This window comes from Limulus polyphemus, unplaced genomic scaffold (genome assembly GCF_000517525.1).
Source record: "Limulus polyphemus unplaced genomic scaffold, Limulus_polyphemus-2.1.2 Scaffold160, whole genome shotgun sequence".
NCBI classification, from domain to species: domain Eukaryota; kingdom Metazoa; phylum Arthropoda; class Merostomata; order Xiphosura; family Limulidae; genus Limulus; species Limulus polyphemus.
In genome coordinates, this window is record NW_013665770.1 from 509444 (window position 1) to 529596 (window position 20153).

At 30.9% G+C, this 20153-nt stretch overlaps 1 protein-coding gene across 1 annotated transcript; it reads right to left on the reverse strand.

Annotated features, from left to right (window-relative positions):
• Window positions 1–1298: 1298 nt before the first annotated feature.
• On the reverse strand, window positions 1299–14034 carry LOC111084899 (latrophilin Cirl-like). The gene is made up of 5 exons (XM_022381401.1): window positions 14003–14034; window positions 10416–10522; window positions 4508–4657; window positions 2957–3090; window positions 1299–1499 (listed from the first exon to the last, which is right to left on the reverse strand). The coding sequence occupies exons 1-5, from the start codon at window positions 14032–14034 to the stop codon at window positions 1299–1301; spliced, it is 624 nt and encodes a 207-aa protein (XP_022237109.1).
• Between the last annotated feature and the right edge of the window lie 6119 nt (window positions 14035–20153).

A 20153-nucleotide genomic window follows, 5' to 3' on the forward strand; every position in this document is an offset into this window, starting at 1 on the left:
AACGTGACTGGACCTTACAACGCTACAACTGACAGTGTACAAGCAGAAGTATTAAATATTTGATAGCCGAATTATATGGCCAAAGTATTCCAACTGCATAGAAGCTTTGCCATTTTTTGTTGATATTAGATTTTTATAGCATCATATCATTACTTTGGAAGATTAAGTGTTCCTCGTCTTTAGGTTTTTTTGTGTGTTTTTTTCTCGATGGCTCAAATCGGCACTTTTCCATATGTATGCTGTTGAATTTTGTTACTTTGTATAAGCCTTTTTTTATAATAAGAAACAGCAAGAGAAAGTATTAGCCGTTAAAACTTCCTTGTTGAATGTTTAACTTACTTCAAGTTGTCCACATTTCAATATATGAAATTGTAATGTTTCAACCTGATCGGTGTTATATGCACACGTAGGCTAAACACAAGTTGACCAGAAGCAGGTAAGGTTGTTCATAGGTTATTTGGTTGTAATTAAGCATAAAGTTACAATATGGGCTATCTGTGCTCTGTCCACCACGGTTATCAAAACCCGGTTTCTAGCGTTGTAGATTCGCAGACAAACCGCTGTGCCATTGGGGGGCAAGAAGGAGGGAGCAAGCCAACAGCATCAGCTTGGTTCCTTGAATCGAATAACGGGAGTGATTGTTACTTTTATAATGAGCCCAAAATTGAAAATACAGAGCATGCTCAGTGGCATCACGTCTCTAACTTTGGGCTCATTGATCCGTAGCTAAATACTAGGCTACGCCTGACACATATGTAATTTGACGTGAAAAAATAGAAATGTTATTATATAAGTTTTTAGATATCTAAATACTGTTGTGATCACCTATAGGAAAAATACATCAAAAGGGATAATTTTGTATGTAAAATTCGTCAAATGTTGGTTAACTCACTCATACCTAGTTATATTTACAATTAATGTTTAATAAAAAATCGTGTTTACATGAATATATTATCTATTGATTTTAGTGTATTATTTGCTGACTTCAAATAATCTTAAAGTACGATTACTGATAACATATTTTACTCCTGAACTAATTAATCCTGATTACACTAACACTCTAGGAACAAGTACTTATAAGTATTTACTGTACAATATTAATATTCGACACTCGAATTTTGTGTTGATCGATATTATAATAAATCACTTATTACTGAATCATCAAAATTGCATCAAGACTCAATTATTGATTCATCAAAAGCTGACACATATTTGTTTAATTGTGCTTTCATCACTTTTATTATCTCCTATGTCACGTGACTTTTCAATTTCTTTCAACTTTAAAGCCTTTATTTAAATCAAACACTCACATGTAACATCTCCAGTATCACGTGATATCTCTGTTTTTCGTTCATAATATGTACTCTGTCCTCCATTTTGGACACAAGCCGGTGAAGGATGGTTAGGATCTGAGTAATATCACCTCCGTAGAGGGGCTTCGTACGGGTAATCACCGCCAACTCTGCTGCTATGCTGACAACTGAATCTCCTCCATCGATCTGAAATCGTTTGTGTAGACCAAGCGTAATTAACCATTCAAAGAATGTACTTTTTCACAATATTAACATTTCTTTCTTGCTTCTTCTGTTCATTACACTCTCTGCCTCTTTTTCTTTTTGTCTATCTGAATGTTATTATTTTCTCAAATATATTAGCATAATTTTGTCCAAAAACATATAATGGCTGAGCGTGGGAAACGTTGCTGTGGGTTTAATTGAATAACACAACTACAGTCCTTACGTAATTTGGATAAAGCTTTAAAGACCATAGATTTCAAAAACCACATTTATATAAGTTTCATATTGCTTTTAGCTACATAACGACTATCTGCACTCAACCGCCTCAAATTTTGAAATGATATACTAGAAAAAAAGGCAGCTAATCAATAGCATCTATCAACTATACCCTTCGGCTACTCTTGCCGGAAGAAATATTCTAGTGCACCCAATACTCCAAAGTGTGGAATGCGTTTTTGTTTTTTTGTGGTAACGGGACCGAACCATGAATCATTAGATTCACAGTCCTGGTACACTAACCAATATACCACGTCCAATTAAGTCATTGATACTTCAGTAGTAACTGTAACACATATGTATTGGTATTTAACAGAGATATAAAGCAATGACGAACTAAGGCCTTGAAATAAAGTTGTACACATCAGTGCTCGTAAAAAAGTGTAAGAAAATAAATTTATAATTTATGCTGAAAAACATATACAACCCAAGTTAACATATTTTGACTTTCGTATTACTTCTCTAAACATAACTGTTTATTAGATACATACGTGTGTATACGTCTGATAAAATTGTTTTTTCGTCTTTTCGAAGCCATCAAAATAATTTCATACTGTTCAAAATAATTGTTTACTTTCGGTAAGCATAGACAAGATTCGAACCTAGACCAAGTATTTCATCGATTAAAAACTGTAGCAAAAACTATCGTAATCTTAGTTTTTATTGGCCAGCAAATGTTCCTAACAAACCACTCCAAATATAATGACTCGTCGAAATGAGTTAAGCTGTTACAGCACCGATGGATAATTTTGTTAAACATAAATTTTTGATTTTGTTTTTCTCGAATGCGATATACTGAAGGAAAATAAAACGAATGTCTTTGGGTATATAAATGCACGTGTGCGTGTGTAGATGCGGATACGAATGAACGTAATTATTTTAATCTTCACAATATATCGAAAACAGTACCTCGAAACATTTGAAGTTTGTAAATGGTGCACATGTAAAGATTTTAAGCTTCAAGCAGTTCGGATATAAGTGACAAAAAATACACAAACATTTTCTGCTAGTCCTACTGTCATGTGTTTCCTAAATGATTTAAAAGTTAAAAAAAAAGAAAAGGTCAATATGTGTGCATATTTAGGAAACAGAAAAATAAAGATTTTCCGCCAACAAAAAACAAAAATTCTCACAATCTTAGCTGCAAGTACGGAGGAACTTACTCTGCGTTTCAGACTCTCCGCCCAAGGCGACTGACACTCACTGAGATCCGGCAGGGCATCGCTCCAGTGCACTGTAGTGACTGCGTCAACACAATACCACTTGGCTCGACCTGGAAAACGAGATTCCCAAAAGTCTGAATAGCCCATTTACTTTACTAAAAGAGATATTGAGTATCATTTATGGGAAACATAGCCCAATAAATCCAGAAATGTTATGAACCTCTCCTTAGAAAGAGTTCTACAGCAAGTGCTTTTGTTACCCACTAAAACATCTGTCCAAAAGTATTTTGTTTCTGTTTGTTGTTGTTTTTATTTTGTTTGTTTTTCAAAGAGATAACTTAAAAGTTTTGATCGGATCAGGAAAATGTACATTTCATTAAAAATATAGAACAAACAGCATAAAATAGATATAAAACTTTGATGAAAAGACAACAACGGCAATGTATCTGATTAGTATACGAGGATAGCATTGTGATATTGTTGAATATTTCTGTTTTTAAACTTGGAACACATTAAATAATAATTACTCAGAATAGCCACCAGAACTGAGTGTAGTCAGAAGCGATTTATTATCATTATATATTTTGTGCATATGTGGAGAGAAACAACCTCTTTGGGGGTTTATCTGACTTCCTTATATTGTATATTACTTTCAGAATAACGCCGAGCTTTGTTTATGCTTTTCTGTTCGCCATCATCCAGCAAGAACATGTATAAAATATACACATTTCTTATTTGTTAATTATTAATCAGTATTTAATATATATATATAATGTATAGTTCATGTTATCTACCTAGTATTAAAACATAGCTAGCATGGCTACAATATAGAAATATATGTATATTGTGATTACTTAGCAAACAACTTTTTCAAATGTAGATTTCAACACCAAATTTCTACATATATTATGTCAAAGATCTGAAGTAATATGACGAAAATACCGAAAAGAATGACAATATTTATCTCGATGTTTCTGTTGTTAAACAAAATGCTCTTCAAAAACTAAGTTAAACTTAATAATTTTCTTATTAACAAAAAATAATCATAAAAGTTGACTGTAAAGAAAGCCTACCTGAAAATAATTACCGGTATATATTTGATGTCTTATCTAAAAACCAGGTTCACTCATTATTTTTATATAAAAACCATATTCAAGCCTAGAATAGCGAATAATTCAAAATGTTTCGTGTAATAGTGTTTTCAAATGTTGTACTTACGACTCCTTAAGGGCAATGCATTTCATTAGAATCGAGCTACATACGTAAATGGCTTCAAAGCCTCTTATAGACGTTCTAGAATAGAAATATCAAAGTTTCTACTTAAAGTATTTAAAACTTGGCTCAATTTTCAGGAATTTTGAAAATCATAACAAAACATCTTATCTGTAAAACATCTGATATTAAACTCAATATTTCAAAAGCAAATATAGAAACTATGATAGAATTTATTCCGTTTTCATTCCGTTTATTCCGTGTAGTGAATAAAAATGATATTCGTTATTTACAGACCACCTGTAAAATATTTTTATATTAATAGTGTTAAAGACTTACCTACAGACCCTCTAGGACATGGTTCGATAGCTTCCTGTCCTCTCCTTGTCCAATCCCATGATATATTTCTGGACACAGTTGGTGGGCAAGAGGTCAAGATGTGGTCTGTTTTGTCTGCTGAAGATAAAATACTGTACATATTTTCATGGCCTGTTAATTAGCCATAAGGATAATTGTAATTGTGACAAGTAAAATATAAACATGTTTCTTCAAACTTTTCTTGTCACTATAATGATTAAAATAAAACTTTTAAAATCAGTCAGAAAATGATGAAAGGGTAACTTCAAACCTTACTAACTATTGTCCGTACCGTACTCAAGTGCATTGATCTCTACATTTCTGTTCATATTCAATCTCTATGTTTTTGAAAAGTTTTTAATAAACATTATTCAAATCTTTGAAATAAAATTTCAAGGGGGGAGAAGTTAACTAAGTTGAATTTATTGTGTCATCAACAGAGTGCAAAAGTAATTTTACTTATTAACAATACACTACATTTTTTTATTCACACAGGAAGACAATAAAAACACAATTACTCACTCAGGTAGAAGACCTGGGAAAAAGGATTAAGCAAGGTACAATATTTTAAAGGAAATATATTAAAGATCAGAGTTGTTCTCTTAGTTGAGGAACCATATATGACGAAAAGGATTAAATGAAACATTACTGGTTGTCCAGTGAGGTAGCTCAGGGGAAGAGAAACAGTTTTATAAGGCATAGTTTCATGCTTAATAATGGATCTCCAGAACAGGAATAAATAAAATATAGATACTCGTCAAGAGAGACAGGAATAAATAAAATATAGATACTCGTCAGGAATAACAGAAACAAATAAAATGTAGATATTCATCAGGAGAGACAGGAATAAATAAAATATAGATACTCGTCAGGAGAGACAGGAATAAATAAAATATAAATACTCGTCAGGAAAAACAGAAACAAATAAAATGTAGATATTCATCAGGAGAGACAGGAATAAATAAAATATAGATACTCGTCAGGAGAGACAGGAGTAAATAAAATATAGATACTCGTCAGGAGAAACAGGAATAAATAAAATGTAGATAATCGTCAGGAGAAAAAGGAATAAATAAAACGTAGATACTTGGCAGGAGAAACAAGAATAAATAAAATCTAGATACTCGTCAGGAGAAACAAGAATAAATAAAAATCTAGATACTCGTCAGGAGAAACAAGAATAAATAAAATCTAGATACTCGTCAGGAGAAACAGGAACAAATAAAATGTAGATACTCGTCAGGAGAAACAAGAATAACTAAAATATAGATACTCGTCAGGAGAAACAGGAATAAATAAAATGTAGATACTCGTCAGGAGAAACAGGAATAAATAAAACGTAGATACTTGTCAGGAGAAACAGGAATAAATAAAATCTAGATACTCGTCAGGAGAAACAGGAACAAATAAAATATAGATACTCGTCAGGAGAAACAAAAATAAATAAAATATAGATACTCGTCAGGAGAAACAGGAATAAAAAATATAGATACTCTTCAGGAGAAACAGGAATGAATAAAATATAGATACTCGTCAGGAGAAACTAGAATAAATAAAATATATATACTGGTCAGGAGAAACAGGAATAAATAAAACGTAGATACTCGTCAGGAGAGACAGGAATAAATAAAATGTAGCTAATCAAAAAAATGATTAACCAACAACCAGTTACTCCCTCTTTTAACATTTTAAGATTTGATTTTAAACATTCTTAATTGCGTCATTTTTCAACTCGTTAATAATCATTTTTCTTAATTATAATTCTTGAATCTACTTCTTTTACAAAAAACTGAAACTAGTGTTTTACTAATGAATACATTTTAAATTCATCCCCTAAGTTAATAATTGCCAAATAAATGCAAAAAATAATTTTTAAACATGTTTTATTTACCTTTCCTTTTTTTTACTATTTTAAATAGAAGTTACGCTTACCATCAGTCTTCCATGTGCTCTACAAGTATGTTCGTGGAATTTCATAAGATGTTTATATTTTCAACAGAATATATCGATAACTTAACCTTTAAAAAGAACAATTGTATAATTAAAAAAATAGATGTATTTTGTGTTATTTAACTCATAGAATGTGTAAACAACAACACCTTTATTTGGATAAATGTTCAAAGGCTTTCTTGAAGGGGTTTCTGAGGCTGCTACTGATGGAGGTGATGCTGCTCCTCGGACAGAGGGCGCTGTCGTATCAAAATAGGAAGATGACGGAAAATGTTGGATTTTAGAAGATAATGTATTTGTCGTTGCTGATGTCGTGGTTGAAGGAAACAAAGGAAAAACTGGGTGAAAACTAAAAGTAACTGGGATTATTATTGATGGGCGATTTGCGGTTGTAGTCGTCGTGGTTGATATTGTTGTTGGAATAGTTGTTGATTCTAAAAGAAGAGAAGACGTCAAATGTGATAAGTATATTAAATATTCTTGGCACCATTATTTATGTTTTAGTTCGTGATTATGAATCAAATGCATAAAGATTACTGGTGAAAATTGCCTCGACCTACCATCGACATTTAGAAATATCTAATTGCAAAGACTAGTAGAAAGGTGAAAAACGTTAATTGATCAATAACTTTGACTCTTTGCATTACCACTGAAAGTCATCCATCTACCACCCAGAAAAATAAAAGCTTTATAACTAAAATGTTTAAAGTTATTGTTTTTAAAACCCCACACTTCGAAACATTGGCGAACAGGATAAAATGATTCTGTCAAATGCAATGAACAGAGCGTCGCTATACATTTTATTATAAACCGCATATAAAGTACGCTGTCTTTGATATAATGATTAATAGCAACCGCTCAGGTGTTGAATTTCTGAGTACTTAAAGTTTTGCATATCTCTTCAGCTTTAGATGCTCTAATTCTCTTCGAGGTATCCATTGTTTCGTCCTCAACCTTTACTTTGTGGTTTAGCAGTTCAGCCGAGCGACAAAATATGAAATATTTCGACTTATCTAACAATTTTAAAGCTATTTGAACTTTTATTATTTAACAATAAGTAAGCCTAATCCTTTAACAAAGTCTCAAAATCAAACTTTAAAAACTTAATCTTGACGCCTTTTGGAAATTTTACTGAGCAGATCAAACAAGCCTAGGCGTAACAAAAATAAGAACAGTTTTGATCAATATTTAGCATACAAAATATCCCTAGAATAGTCTTTCTTAATTAACTTTCCATTCCATAAGTTAATTCAAAACTTCAAAAATGTTAATCTACCTTAATTAACTGTAACAGTTTTTAAAGTATATAGATTCATAATACAACGCGGTCCTTGGAGAAACACCCAATAAATAAACCGAGTATTCTAATTCTGATGTATTTAAATGTTCTTTGAGACTATCATTCCAATAACTCAAAACTAAGATGCCAGATAAAGTTAGTTAATAAATACCACACAAGTACACGTTTAACTTAAAACACAGATCAATAATGTTAAGTTATTAAACCCAATCATGGAAAAAAGCGAACTAAAATCTTCCACTCTATTTACCTCTAACTGAAACAAGATGTAATTTTAGCAAATATATTTTATTTCTGTTTAAACATTACAATTATAGGTGCAGACACAATATGTAAGGCAGAGCTGAAAGAACAAAACATTGAAAGATGGCTACTGAAACTTAAACCAAAATATCTTAATACAACTGGTTTGTTTGTTTGAAGTTATGCACAAAGCTACACAATGGGCTATCTGTGCTCTGCCCACCACGGATATCGAAACCGTTTTAGCATTATAAGTCCGCAGACATATCGCCGTGCCACTGGGGGGCAAAACAACTGATAATTGATAACGGGTTTAGAATGTCACGCTGAATATATTTTCTTATATAAAATAAATAGATGACAACTAGTGATGATTTCTGGTAAGGACAAAAATGTAGGCTAACTATAGAGGTGAAAACTACAAAATAGCATATAACGTAATGAAGCTAATTTTATAAAACAAACTGACAAGAAGTAGATAATGTCATACATCAGTACGCAAGAAAACTGAAACCTATATTGATTAGAATGCATTGAATCATCAGTTGGGTACTTTCCTGTTAACGATATTTTTGGCCGTAATCCCAATAATATCTGACTGGTTCTAAATAGATATATTAAGCTAATGATACAAACCAATATTTACAAGTGTTAAATCAAGAAGAATATATGTTAATAGCAAAAACCTTTTAAACATCATAACCAAACACTCTAATGAAATAATCTTTAAAGAAAAATAATGTTATTACTTACCAAACACATAAAACCAGCTCTTATAAGGTCTACACAGCTAACAAAAACCCGAAACCATATTACGTTTATAAGCGTTTCCGTACAGACTAATTAATTATAAAGAAGAACCTCGTACTTAAAATGATTATACCTTTAAAACTACTTTCCTTGGAAGAGCTACGTTTCATTAGATGCACACTGAGAATCGTGGCTTTTATTACAGGTGACTTAGGTGGTGGTACAGGATGTTTCACGAACTGCCACAGAAGGTGTTCAACATACTTTTCGTCATTCCCAATCAGCATATCAAGTCTTTTGCTAAATGATGCTACTACAGGCTTAATTTGTTTTGTTACAGTACTCGTTAATTTTATAACCACGGCTCGAAGTCATTCCGCCTTATGATACTTGAAACTATTTGTTAGAAACGTTTTTAACATGATGTAAAATATGAAGGGGTTGTCCCGTCTCGTTGAAAAACGTTGCTCTCAATGCTTCTTTTTCTCCTCAGACATGATCCTCCACCATTTTCTCACAGTATATTCCATTTACCAAAACAGTGTGAGCGTAGCCAGTTTCATCAACCACTACAAAAAATTAGGATCGACGATGGATGTACTAATGAAGCCGTATCTTTCAGTAATATAATGATTATATGTACGCTTCTGGTGAATAGCATATGGAGTTTCATCGTCATAGATAACACATTTATTGAGTTAATATATCCACGAGTATCAAGGCAGGTTTCATTCATCAATGATTCAAATCTGGACAAAACCCAGAGTCAAAGAGTAAAAATAGATCTCCATTCTTAACGCGTGCAAGAGTCTAAAGTGAAAAGCTTTAAGTTTAGTGTTTATTTTTTGTTTTTTTCACTTTGCATTTTACGATATATCAAAGTCCCGGGCAGCATTTTTTGCACTTTCCACCCAAAAGTAATGCTTTTTATTTTTGTTTTGGAAAATCTAAGCAGCATCTGCAACCTTTACAGATACATTTGTCACCAAAATGAGGATCACCTTTTATGAATTCTGTTGCCTAGAGCTAACGAATTATTCTTATAAAATCTTTTAGAACGTCCGTTTTATATCTGAAAATGCCTTTGGGCCAAACTAAAACTACCATTATTTTGATACGACATTCAGCCACATTATTCTGCACTTCGACACGCATTTTGAAATCATGAGTTGTTGAAAGAGAGACAATGAAATAAAATTAAATCTAGTTTACGAGAAAAGTTATTTAGATATGTAGTAGAACATGGTTTTGAAACACTCAGCTATAGGCTTAAACTTTCCCAGATCTAACTCATAATTTTCAGTGTGACTGTATTGAAATTGTGTTTCCCTAAGACAGGAAGTTTTTCAGATATAGTAATTTTAAATGTTTTTTTCATAATACCCTATATTTGCAGTAAAGCATATCCAGTAATAAAAACTAATAGGAGACACATAAAAGGCTAAAAATCTTGAAAAAAAAATCTAAACGTCTTAAAAAGGATTATATCGATTCTCTTACTGACTTCCTAAAAAAGGATATAACAAAGTGTAACAAATTTAATTTACACTTTTACCTTGAAACTCTATAACATTTAATGCGATATTTTTACTCACCGTTCTTATTACATTTGTAACCACCTGAGAAACACATACTTAATTTTCTCACCTGCTACACATTCGTAATGGACTTCCAAGTACTTCCTCGTTCCTGGACAAGGATCTCCAAAGATGGCACTGGAAGCTGTGACAACACAAGTTTGTTTCATCGCACACCTACAAACAAACAAAAAAGTTACTATACAGTATTAGTGTTATAGATAGTATACTTGGATGAATATATTTATTTAATATGACGTAAACATTACATAATAAATAACATTATTTTATGGAAGTTAGTCAAGCCAGAATAAACGATATATATATATATATATTATCAACTCTAAGATCGCTCCTATTTTTTTTTTTTTTCATTTACATTCCAAATAAAACGTAATACTTGGAGTATTGTAGTATCTAGAGTTAAATGATACACACAATATTTAACTTATTAAAATATACTTCATAAGTTAATTCATTCAGTACAAGGGTTAGATAAATTGGGTACTTCTGTCAGTAATATATCAATGCCAGTAAAGTTTGATGTACTTCGGTAGAGGCCTACTTTTGAACATTGAAGTTCCCTACTGGCTCAGTGATAAGGTTAAGAGCTATAATACTAAAATTCGTGGTTCAATTCTCCCACAGGGCCTCAGTCACAATAACTCATTGCAAAAATTTACGAGTTATTAATAAATTAAGAAACCTTTGAAGATCTTAGTTAATTCAAACTACTTTGAATAATTTTGGCTATCTTAAGTCATAATAACCATCTCCAGTCATTTAATAAGAAAATATCACTTTTTACGATTAATATTTAAAAAAATCTTATTATGATAGAATTCACGAGCACGGAAGTACGTATATTTGCGATAACATGATATTTTTTGCTACTTAGGTCGTTCATGGAACTTGCAGACGAAAAATAAAACTGCATTAAACGCCAACAACAGCGATCCCTAACTGAATAGTATGAATTAAGAACTTTTAACATAGTTTTTACTTAAGGATCTTCTTCTTATAGCAGGTTTTATTATTCTATAGTTTTATACACTTTAATCTTCCAACCTGCCTTATAATGCTTTAAATTCTAAGGTCTACTAAACAGAGGTTTTTCAAGAAAACAAAATTGTAACTTCCGATACAATTTCTCTTGCTTCTTAAGATACTCTCACACTGTACAAAACGTAAACACTAAAGCACATATCCAGAACTTACTAGGGAAGCTTACCACAGTAAGAAAAACAAGGTTATTTATATAATGCTTAAATTCATCTGCTACTACTGGAAGTGTTTTCATTTAATTTTAGAGTCAGTTAAATCCAAATGGTTCATGCTATGCCTCTGTCCATTAAACTAAGTATGAACTAATCCTATTGAGAAGAGAAAGAACAAATTTTGATGTCTAAGGTACTCATCCCTTACTTAGGTGTATATAGGATAAACTCAAAGCTTCATCTTTAAGAAAAACGTGAGTCGAAAGTTGTTTTCGTTTCGTCTTTCATATTCAGTTTCTAAATTCTAATATTTAAAGACTTAAAAATACAACAGAATAGTCTTTCATGCATAATCATAATATTATTATTTAATCAATTCCCATTCACTGTAACAGCGATTTACATTAAATTATCTTAAACACGCGCATTTATCTGTTTCTATAAGTAGTATTCATTGTATCTGGGGAAATCTTACTAATGTAAGTTACTTAGATTTAAATTAAAGAAAAAACTAATTAAATTCATTTATAGATAATTACTTAGATAATTAGATTTCACACATTTTTAATGGAACTAAATTCAGTTCAAACTTATATATCTAATGATAAAAAAGTATTTTGAAGTTACTACTATATTAAACAGGATTTAGGTGTAAATAAAAAATAAACATAAGATTTCATATTTACAGGAATTTTATTCTTACATCTAAAGATTTATTGTACAAAGATTTTTTTGACACCAATAACACAAACAGTTTCAAAATTATTAATTTTCTGTCTCCAACTTTCAGTGAACATTAAAACAAAATAGAATATAGTAAGCTTAACATTAAGTACGTATCAAGCCCAAGGCGAGGGAATATCAATATTGAAAAAGGAAGGATTTAAGCAAACTTGTGAGTACGATCAACTTTGACGTTTTGATTTATTATTCACTGAAATTTCAGAGATTACTAAAACTTTCAATAACTGAAACTGAATATTCGATGCCGGTGTTCTACTTGCATATTTCGGAAGCTAAGTAATCTTTTATCAGTCAAGAAAATGTTGATATATCTTTAAAAATATAATAATAATCAGCTATCCCAGTTAAGACCAAAACAATAAACGTTATTATTAAAAAATATCAAATTGTTCATAGGATTTTATTGATATAAGATACGAATTAAAATGTAGCATCTGAAAATCGACATTTTCAATAGGTCCATTGAATTTGAGAATTTTTTTTTTAATTCGATAATATTTATAGGGTTATGTTTATATATCCTGACTTGGATATATCTCTTCTTCTATATATATTCACTAAATATCATTATAAGCATAGATTCAGTATCACAACGTATATGTTTGTTTTGTTTTTTTTACCGGCAAAAATGTTTAGAAGGATGGGTAATTAGCTATTTAATTCACATAGGATGAAATTATAAATCAAAATTAGAACCCAAAGAAAGAAGAAAAAATGTACTTAATTCCATACCTTGAATCACTAACCACCGTATCGAAGATCTTTGAAATATTTTCAAGTGTTTTTTGATATGTTTATATTAACTCTTTCATCTTCTTTTCTCATTAAAAGACTTTCAATAAAATTTAGATAACTCCACACACACACACCGAAACTGAAGTTTCAAATTTTAATACAAGATTATAAGTTCAAATGATTTCGTACATAAAATTGCAACATAACTTTGTTAGCACTAAGCAGAGGATAAAAAAATCAGAAAAAATTAAATGAAGGCAGAACAGTAATCGATCAAAGTAAACTTCTTCCTCAAATCATAACTGAGACGATGGGTGCCGCCTTAGAATCTTCAACTAAAGTCGATTTGTAATTAATATTTCCAATATTTTGAAGACAGCAGAGATTCTAATAACAAGAAACGAAATCTGAGCTTTGATCAGTTGTTGAGGTAATTGAATGATAAGACTCCATAAATGACATCATCTATTTTATCAAAACAAACCAGAGTTGCCCACTAAATTTATTCAAAATTTATCAGAAACATTTTTTATAATAGTACCTCATGTGTACACAACAGGCAAAGTCGATTCGATGTATGAAAAACAATAAATCTAAATAGACAATTTTATATTTTTGTTTATGTGTTTGTTTTGTTTGTAATTAAGCACAAAGCTACAAAATGGGCTATCTGTGCTCTGTCCACCACGTGTATCGAAACCCGATCTCTAGCGTTGTAAGTCCGCAGACATGCCGCTGTGCCATTGGGAGCATTTTTGTTTATATTGCTACGTTTTCCTGGAAGTCTTCTAGCTTACGTGATCTGTGAGAAAGTAAGAGAATTAATTAATATGTCTTTTTATCTCTCGTCCATTTATTTGTTAATACACTATGACGTAGTTCGCTTGTTGAAGAAAGGGACAAGTAACTAAGGCAGTGATGTTATCTTTGCCTAAATAGAATCGGTTTGTTTAACACTTACTGTGCAGGTATAACAACCTCATCATCAGCCATATTTATAACGTTTATACAGTCTTATGAAGCTATTCCCACAATAAGAGAAAACAGTTCTGTTTGCTTTTAATTCACCTTTTTAATCCGTTGATCTGCTTCAATATTATAAGTCTGTTAAGTAGTTCCAGAGATCTTTTATTGAAAAATTTCTTTCAACAGTGAGTTTGCGTAGTAAAAACAGATCTTGAAGAAAAAGTATAAGCAGATTACTCTAGTCAATCATGAGCATAATTACCGTATAATACAACTAGGTGGTTCTAATATTCTGAAAAATATGCAAGTTCTTGAGCGCAAGTGCAACAATACAATTAGTTGATTATAAGTTTAATAGTAATATAATAAACATATAACTAGTTTGTTATACATACAGCAGAGCTAGAAAGTATACATATTGCCGGCTATAAGTACTTCTCGCTGCCAGATTATAATACAAGTTAATTATAAGTAAAAAAGAATAAATTGGCTTGATTACAGATTAAGTAATGCTATAAAGTTAAACATATATCTATGGTATCAGATTCATTACATGGAAAAATTGTAACATACGAAAGGTTTCTAGGAAATCTCTCCGCTGTTACTTTTACCGCTGCGAGTTTCTGGGTCCGTTACTGGACTCTTCGGCAAGTAAAACGTTACAAGTATTGAATTCACCATCTTACTTTAAAATACTTATAAACATATCGCTAAGGCAACAACACCCCAGCAACTAAAACATCAAACTGAGTTAATAAGAATAGATAACCAATAAATCAAAAATGTAATGGAAATCTAGAAATGCTTATTATAGGAGCTACATAATCATATAAATATAATTACCTAGAAATATACAATTTTTATGTAATTATATTTATATGATTCTTTACGTTCCTGTAAAATGTATTTTTAATTTACTGATGTCCAATTCTCTAAATATCAATACGTTTTGAAATCAATTGTTTTTTGTAATGACGAGTTATGGAATTTATTTCAATCTATACAGTACTTCTTATAATTAATATGTGGTATTAAATCCAATGGCGTATAAAGATTATTGTCTTGAATTACAGCATCTAAAGGAAAGGGGCTTGTTAGAGTGATGAGGTATTCATCACTCTGGATGTCTTTTTAATATGTTTAGATTTCTAGTGAAGCTTGTTTCAACGGCAAATACTTCTTTTTCCTCTGTGAATTATACAAATCTGGCTATTCATATCAGACTATGTCGCCATAAAATATAACTGTTACCTATGTATCTGACAGAAGGTTGTGGTTTTACATTCCAGCCTTTGGCATATAATGCTCTGATAGTATTCGGGGAATCGTATTCAGATTTTCGACAATCTTTTGTTGAGACTGTTGAGTTAACTTTGGTATTTTATATTTTTGATTTTATTGTTTTAGCACTAGAATAAGGACTTGATCTATATATATATATTATATTTCTCATTTTTTTCAAATTATCCTTTATATTTAATTTTTGTAATTTCATTACATTTCATCTTTGGTTGTTCCAGCATCATTGTTCGAAAATTTTTTTGTAAACATTTCACAGTATTTTGGAGAATACAATTTTTTTTGCATTTCGAGTATGAAAGTCATCAGTAAAAGAGTAAAAAAAACCTAGAGAAGTAAATACATTATTATGTTCGTGACGAAGAATGTTAAATTATAGGAGGTAAATGTGCAATTACTTTAAAGCTGTAAAAATAATTCATCATAAATCTAACATTATTTTAAATGGTTTAAACCTTTAAAAAAAATGTAGTTATATAAGCAAATATAGTTGGTTGAACATGTAAGAAAATTGTATTGATTGTAACATAATTGTTAAAAAAAAAAGGCCCCCAAATATCAGAACAACTTTCACCATTCGGGATGGATTACTTATTAATAGCAGAGAAGGATTGTTCATTCTAACTGAAATGTAAGTTCTGAGCCTCATTCTTTTGTAACTCTCCGAAGTCAAGCGAAATGGACGACAAGACGTTGAATTATAAAAGATGCTTAGGGCTTCAGTTTAGGGAGTTTTCTCTCACCACTTTCGAGAAATCTGAAAGAGCTCACTATTTTTTATGTTTTTAGTTGATGCAATTTCAAAATGGTAAATACAAAATGATGATTAATACGGAATGTATACAATGTTAACAGGTATTTTTAACTTAATAAAGCCTGATCTTCATATCTTCTTCACAAGTAGTAAATATATTTGGGTCCGATGAAAGTTTTGACAGAATATTTGGTATAACGAGGGCTTTAAAGAACATAAGTAACAATTTATATATCGTCACAAAAATGACAACTATAACGTATACATTTATAGACGTGACAACTACGATCTGCATGTCTTAATAAATATGAAAACTACGACCTATCTTAGTTTCATAAAAATAGTTCAATTTTTAACAGGAAACCCTAGCTAGTATATGGAAAATGAAATATAAACATTGTAAATCTCAACAAACTATAGCAAAGTATGTATATGAAATGTATAAATTTTGTCTGAGCGCATCTATGTAGGTTACTGGAAGTGGCAGAGACTTAGTAAAAAAAATACCATAGTAAGTTAAGAATTACTTTTTAACAACCTGGAGTGACTTAATAGTTATCGTGTTGGGTTGCGGATCGGAAGGTTTAAGCGCGTGATACGCCACTGAACAAGCTTCACTTTCCTTCTGTGAGTGTGTTATAAAAGTAACAGTGTAGGCGATGGTTAATCTTCCCTGGTTCAGCAATTATAAATTAGGCATATTTATACCTGAATCTTGGAGTCTCAGACCTGGTCGTTTAGCCCATGTGTCACATAAAGTGCTATACAGGTTGACAAATACCAAGCTACTGCTACTGAACACAGTTGAACTACGTATAAATGAAACATGTCTAAATGTCAATAAATATGTTTGCAATGCAGAATTAAAATGCAAAATAACTAAATTGAAATTCTAGCTGAAGTAACAAACCCTGACTTGTTCTGATGAAAGTATTTAGCTTTAAATAAGTCAATAGTGTTGCATTTTTTTACAGATATATATTAGATAAACTAGAAAAAATAAGATATATCGGAGATAAACTAGAAAAAAAAAGATATATCGGTAACGGTGCAGAAAAAAAAAGTTTTTATACAACAACAAAAAGAGAAGAACTTCCTTTGTTCTTTGTTTTATTATTATCCAACCACATCTTGCAGAATGTGCTCATGTGGGCCTACATAATTTGTTTAATGGCAGGACCTGTCAGTGTTGTGCAGAAGTATTTCACAAATGTCCTTCGCTTCCAAACATACAATACAAATAATTACTAGCGGAATCACGTGTGATATCAATTACAAAAAGTTAGAACAGCAAAAAACAGTTTGAGACTCTGTTTGTCCCTCATAAGATAAAACCAAGCTTAAAACAGTATTTCAAGTTGAATACAATGTGTGTGTATAAAAACGTCTTATTAACACTCATAAAGAGTAATCAATTTTTGAAAGGTTTTTGTTTGTTTGTAATTAAGCACAGAACTACATAATGTTTTAGTTTCTAGCGTTGTATGCCCGCAGGTATACCGCTGTGCAACTGTGGGGATTTTTATATTTGAAAGGAAAGGCAGTATAATTCACGCGATGTGCAACATAATAGCATTTTTATTTGTATATTTATATCATAGAAACTATAAAATATCTATAAAGGTTTCAGTTTTGAATGTTAAACTTGTGTTTAACTAGTTTTAATATTGAATACCATCTGAATAAAATTAATTTATACAGTTATAGGTGTAACACAATACAAATAATTACAAATTTCTGGATACAAGTTCTGACTTCTACCTCGATTTGTGCTATGTTTGAAAAAGTTAAGTAGTTATGGGTATGAAATGTGTTGAATAAAGCTGAACACTACATAAGCAACTTACCAACTTACTTGTAAAATCAAGAATATGACATTCAACTCTCACATACTTACATATGCGTAATTTCGAAATATTTATGTTTTCAGTTACCACATTCTTTCAGTATACTTGACTGATTTAAGATTCTCTTCCAATCAAAATTTTCAGGTTTCTTATAGTTAGTAGCCTACATGATCACCTAAGTGTAATTATTAATTGGATAACACCCACAAACTAGAAAAAAAGAAAACTAAAGAAGCTTTATTCATTCACCAAATTGATAACATATTCAGTCAACCTATCAGAGAAGTCAACAAATACTAGTTGCTCATCTTGAAAGCATTCAAGTCGTAACATGGAATACCTTATTAAGAAGAACAAGATCAAATCTCAGCCACGACTTCCACAAAACAAAGTTTCCTTTAAAAGTTTTCCTAAGAAGGCGCAGATCAGCAACTAAAACGTAGGATTATACTCTAATTAGTATCTACTATTAAAAAGTAAATAATTAGTTTTAAGTGATCACGACAGTGATTGAATTCGGTTTCATAACCTTACAGATGGTTTATAACCCTCTTATTTTACCCCTATCTTTCTTAAATAGTTGGATTAGTAGTTCACTTTATGTTGAATCTCACTTAACTTTCATCATAACTAAAGAAAAACTTAATATAATCATTTTTATTTTTTAATATTTGGATAATAATAATATAATTCATATTTTCCTTAACCTTCTTTAATAAATAAAGCAAAATATCATTTTATATTTAAGGTAAATTAGATTTTGCGACATCCTTACATCTCTTTAATAAGCTGGTAAGCAGATGGTTGTGAAGCGCAGTTCACGCTCCAATCCAGGGAACCGTGCTCATTACAGATTGCGATACTAAAACGTCCATAGTTGGCCCGAATCAGTTGAATGAGTCGTCCAGCTTCACAAGATATGTTCAGATGTATACCCTCGCAAGCATAAGCAGTGCGGTAACGGCGGTGATCTAGAAACAAAAAACATTCCAAAATGTATCTATTTATATACATTATTTACCTATTTACTCTTATTATATTATTTACGAAACGTGTATTATTTTTAGTACACACAGTTGGTTAATCAAATATATTTTTTTATTTAATTTCGGAGCGAGAACAATGAGCCGATACGTTGTCTACATTTATATTAACTGGATAAACTCTCAAAAGAATGTAATAATTTAATGTTTCAGCCTATATTCTTATTTAGAATGATGCTTTGTTCTAATAATAAAACTGAAAAGAAGCTATGACTTTTAGATGAGCTAATGTTAAGGTCATGTGGTGCTCCTCATATCAAACAAGCATAAATCCATTAAACTATGTGATCTAATTTAGACTAATATACTGCTTAGTTATATATATATATTCTGTTACAAATTATGTGGTATGTGTTCTAATTTAGAGTAATATATTGTTTAGTTATGTATGTACTGTCATAAATAACACTATATTTCAAATATAATTTGGTCAAAATGAATACATGTCAGTTTTTAACTGAAAATATTCAAAACGTGCCTCTCAAAATTCTAATACCGAGCAAGAAATAAATGAAAACAAGGCTTAATTGTAGGTAATATTTAGAATCTAAGATATACATTCTAATTCAAAAAAATTGTCAAACATTTTCAAATACAAATGTATGTAATATATACCCCAAAGTTCACTCAATATCTTGCCATGTAAGCTGAGATGTAAATCAACTGGCTATGTGTAGTCTTCCAAAACTAATTTTCTATAATATTTGTTCTGGGAATTGTTTCTTATCTTAAGTTTCATTATATTGCGAATGAAACATTTTCTTCTATATATATATATATATATGTGTGTGTGTGTGTGTGTGTGTATATATATATAACACAAACCATATATATATAACTATCTTTAATGTTCTATTTGTACACTGAAATACAAAAGTTGAGTACTTTATACTAAAATTATGTCAAGCATCACCATGTCGTTAAGTCTGATCATGCTTTATCTGATGATTGTGCTTCTTCACAATAGCCCATCAAAGTAATTTCTATTTGTAATGTTTAAAGCATACCTCTCCTCGCTGCATGTTTTCCATAAGCAATCTAGTGTATGAGGACGTTAGTTTCCTGGCGTCTTTTTCAACATTACGACCGCACAGAAATCTTAGGCGCTGTGTCCGGCGACTTGACCACTATGGCTTCATATGAAATAGCATGGATATTCATTTCATTCTACAGGTGCTTGAGATATGCGATGGTTGAACAAAT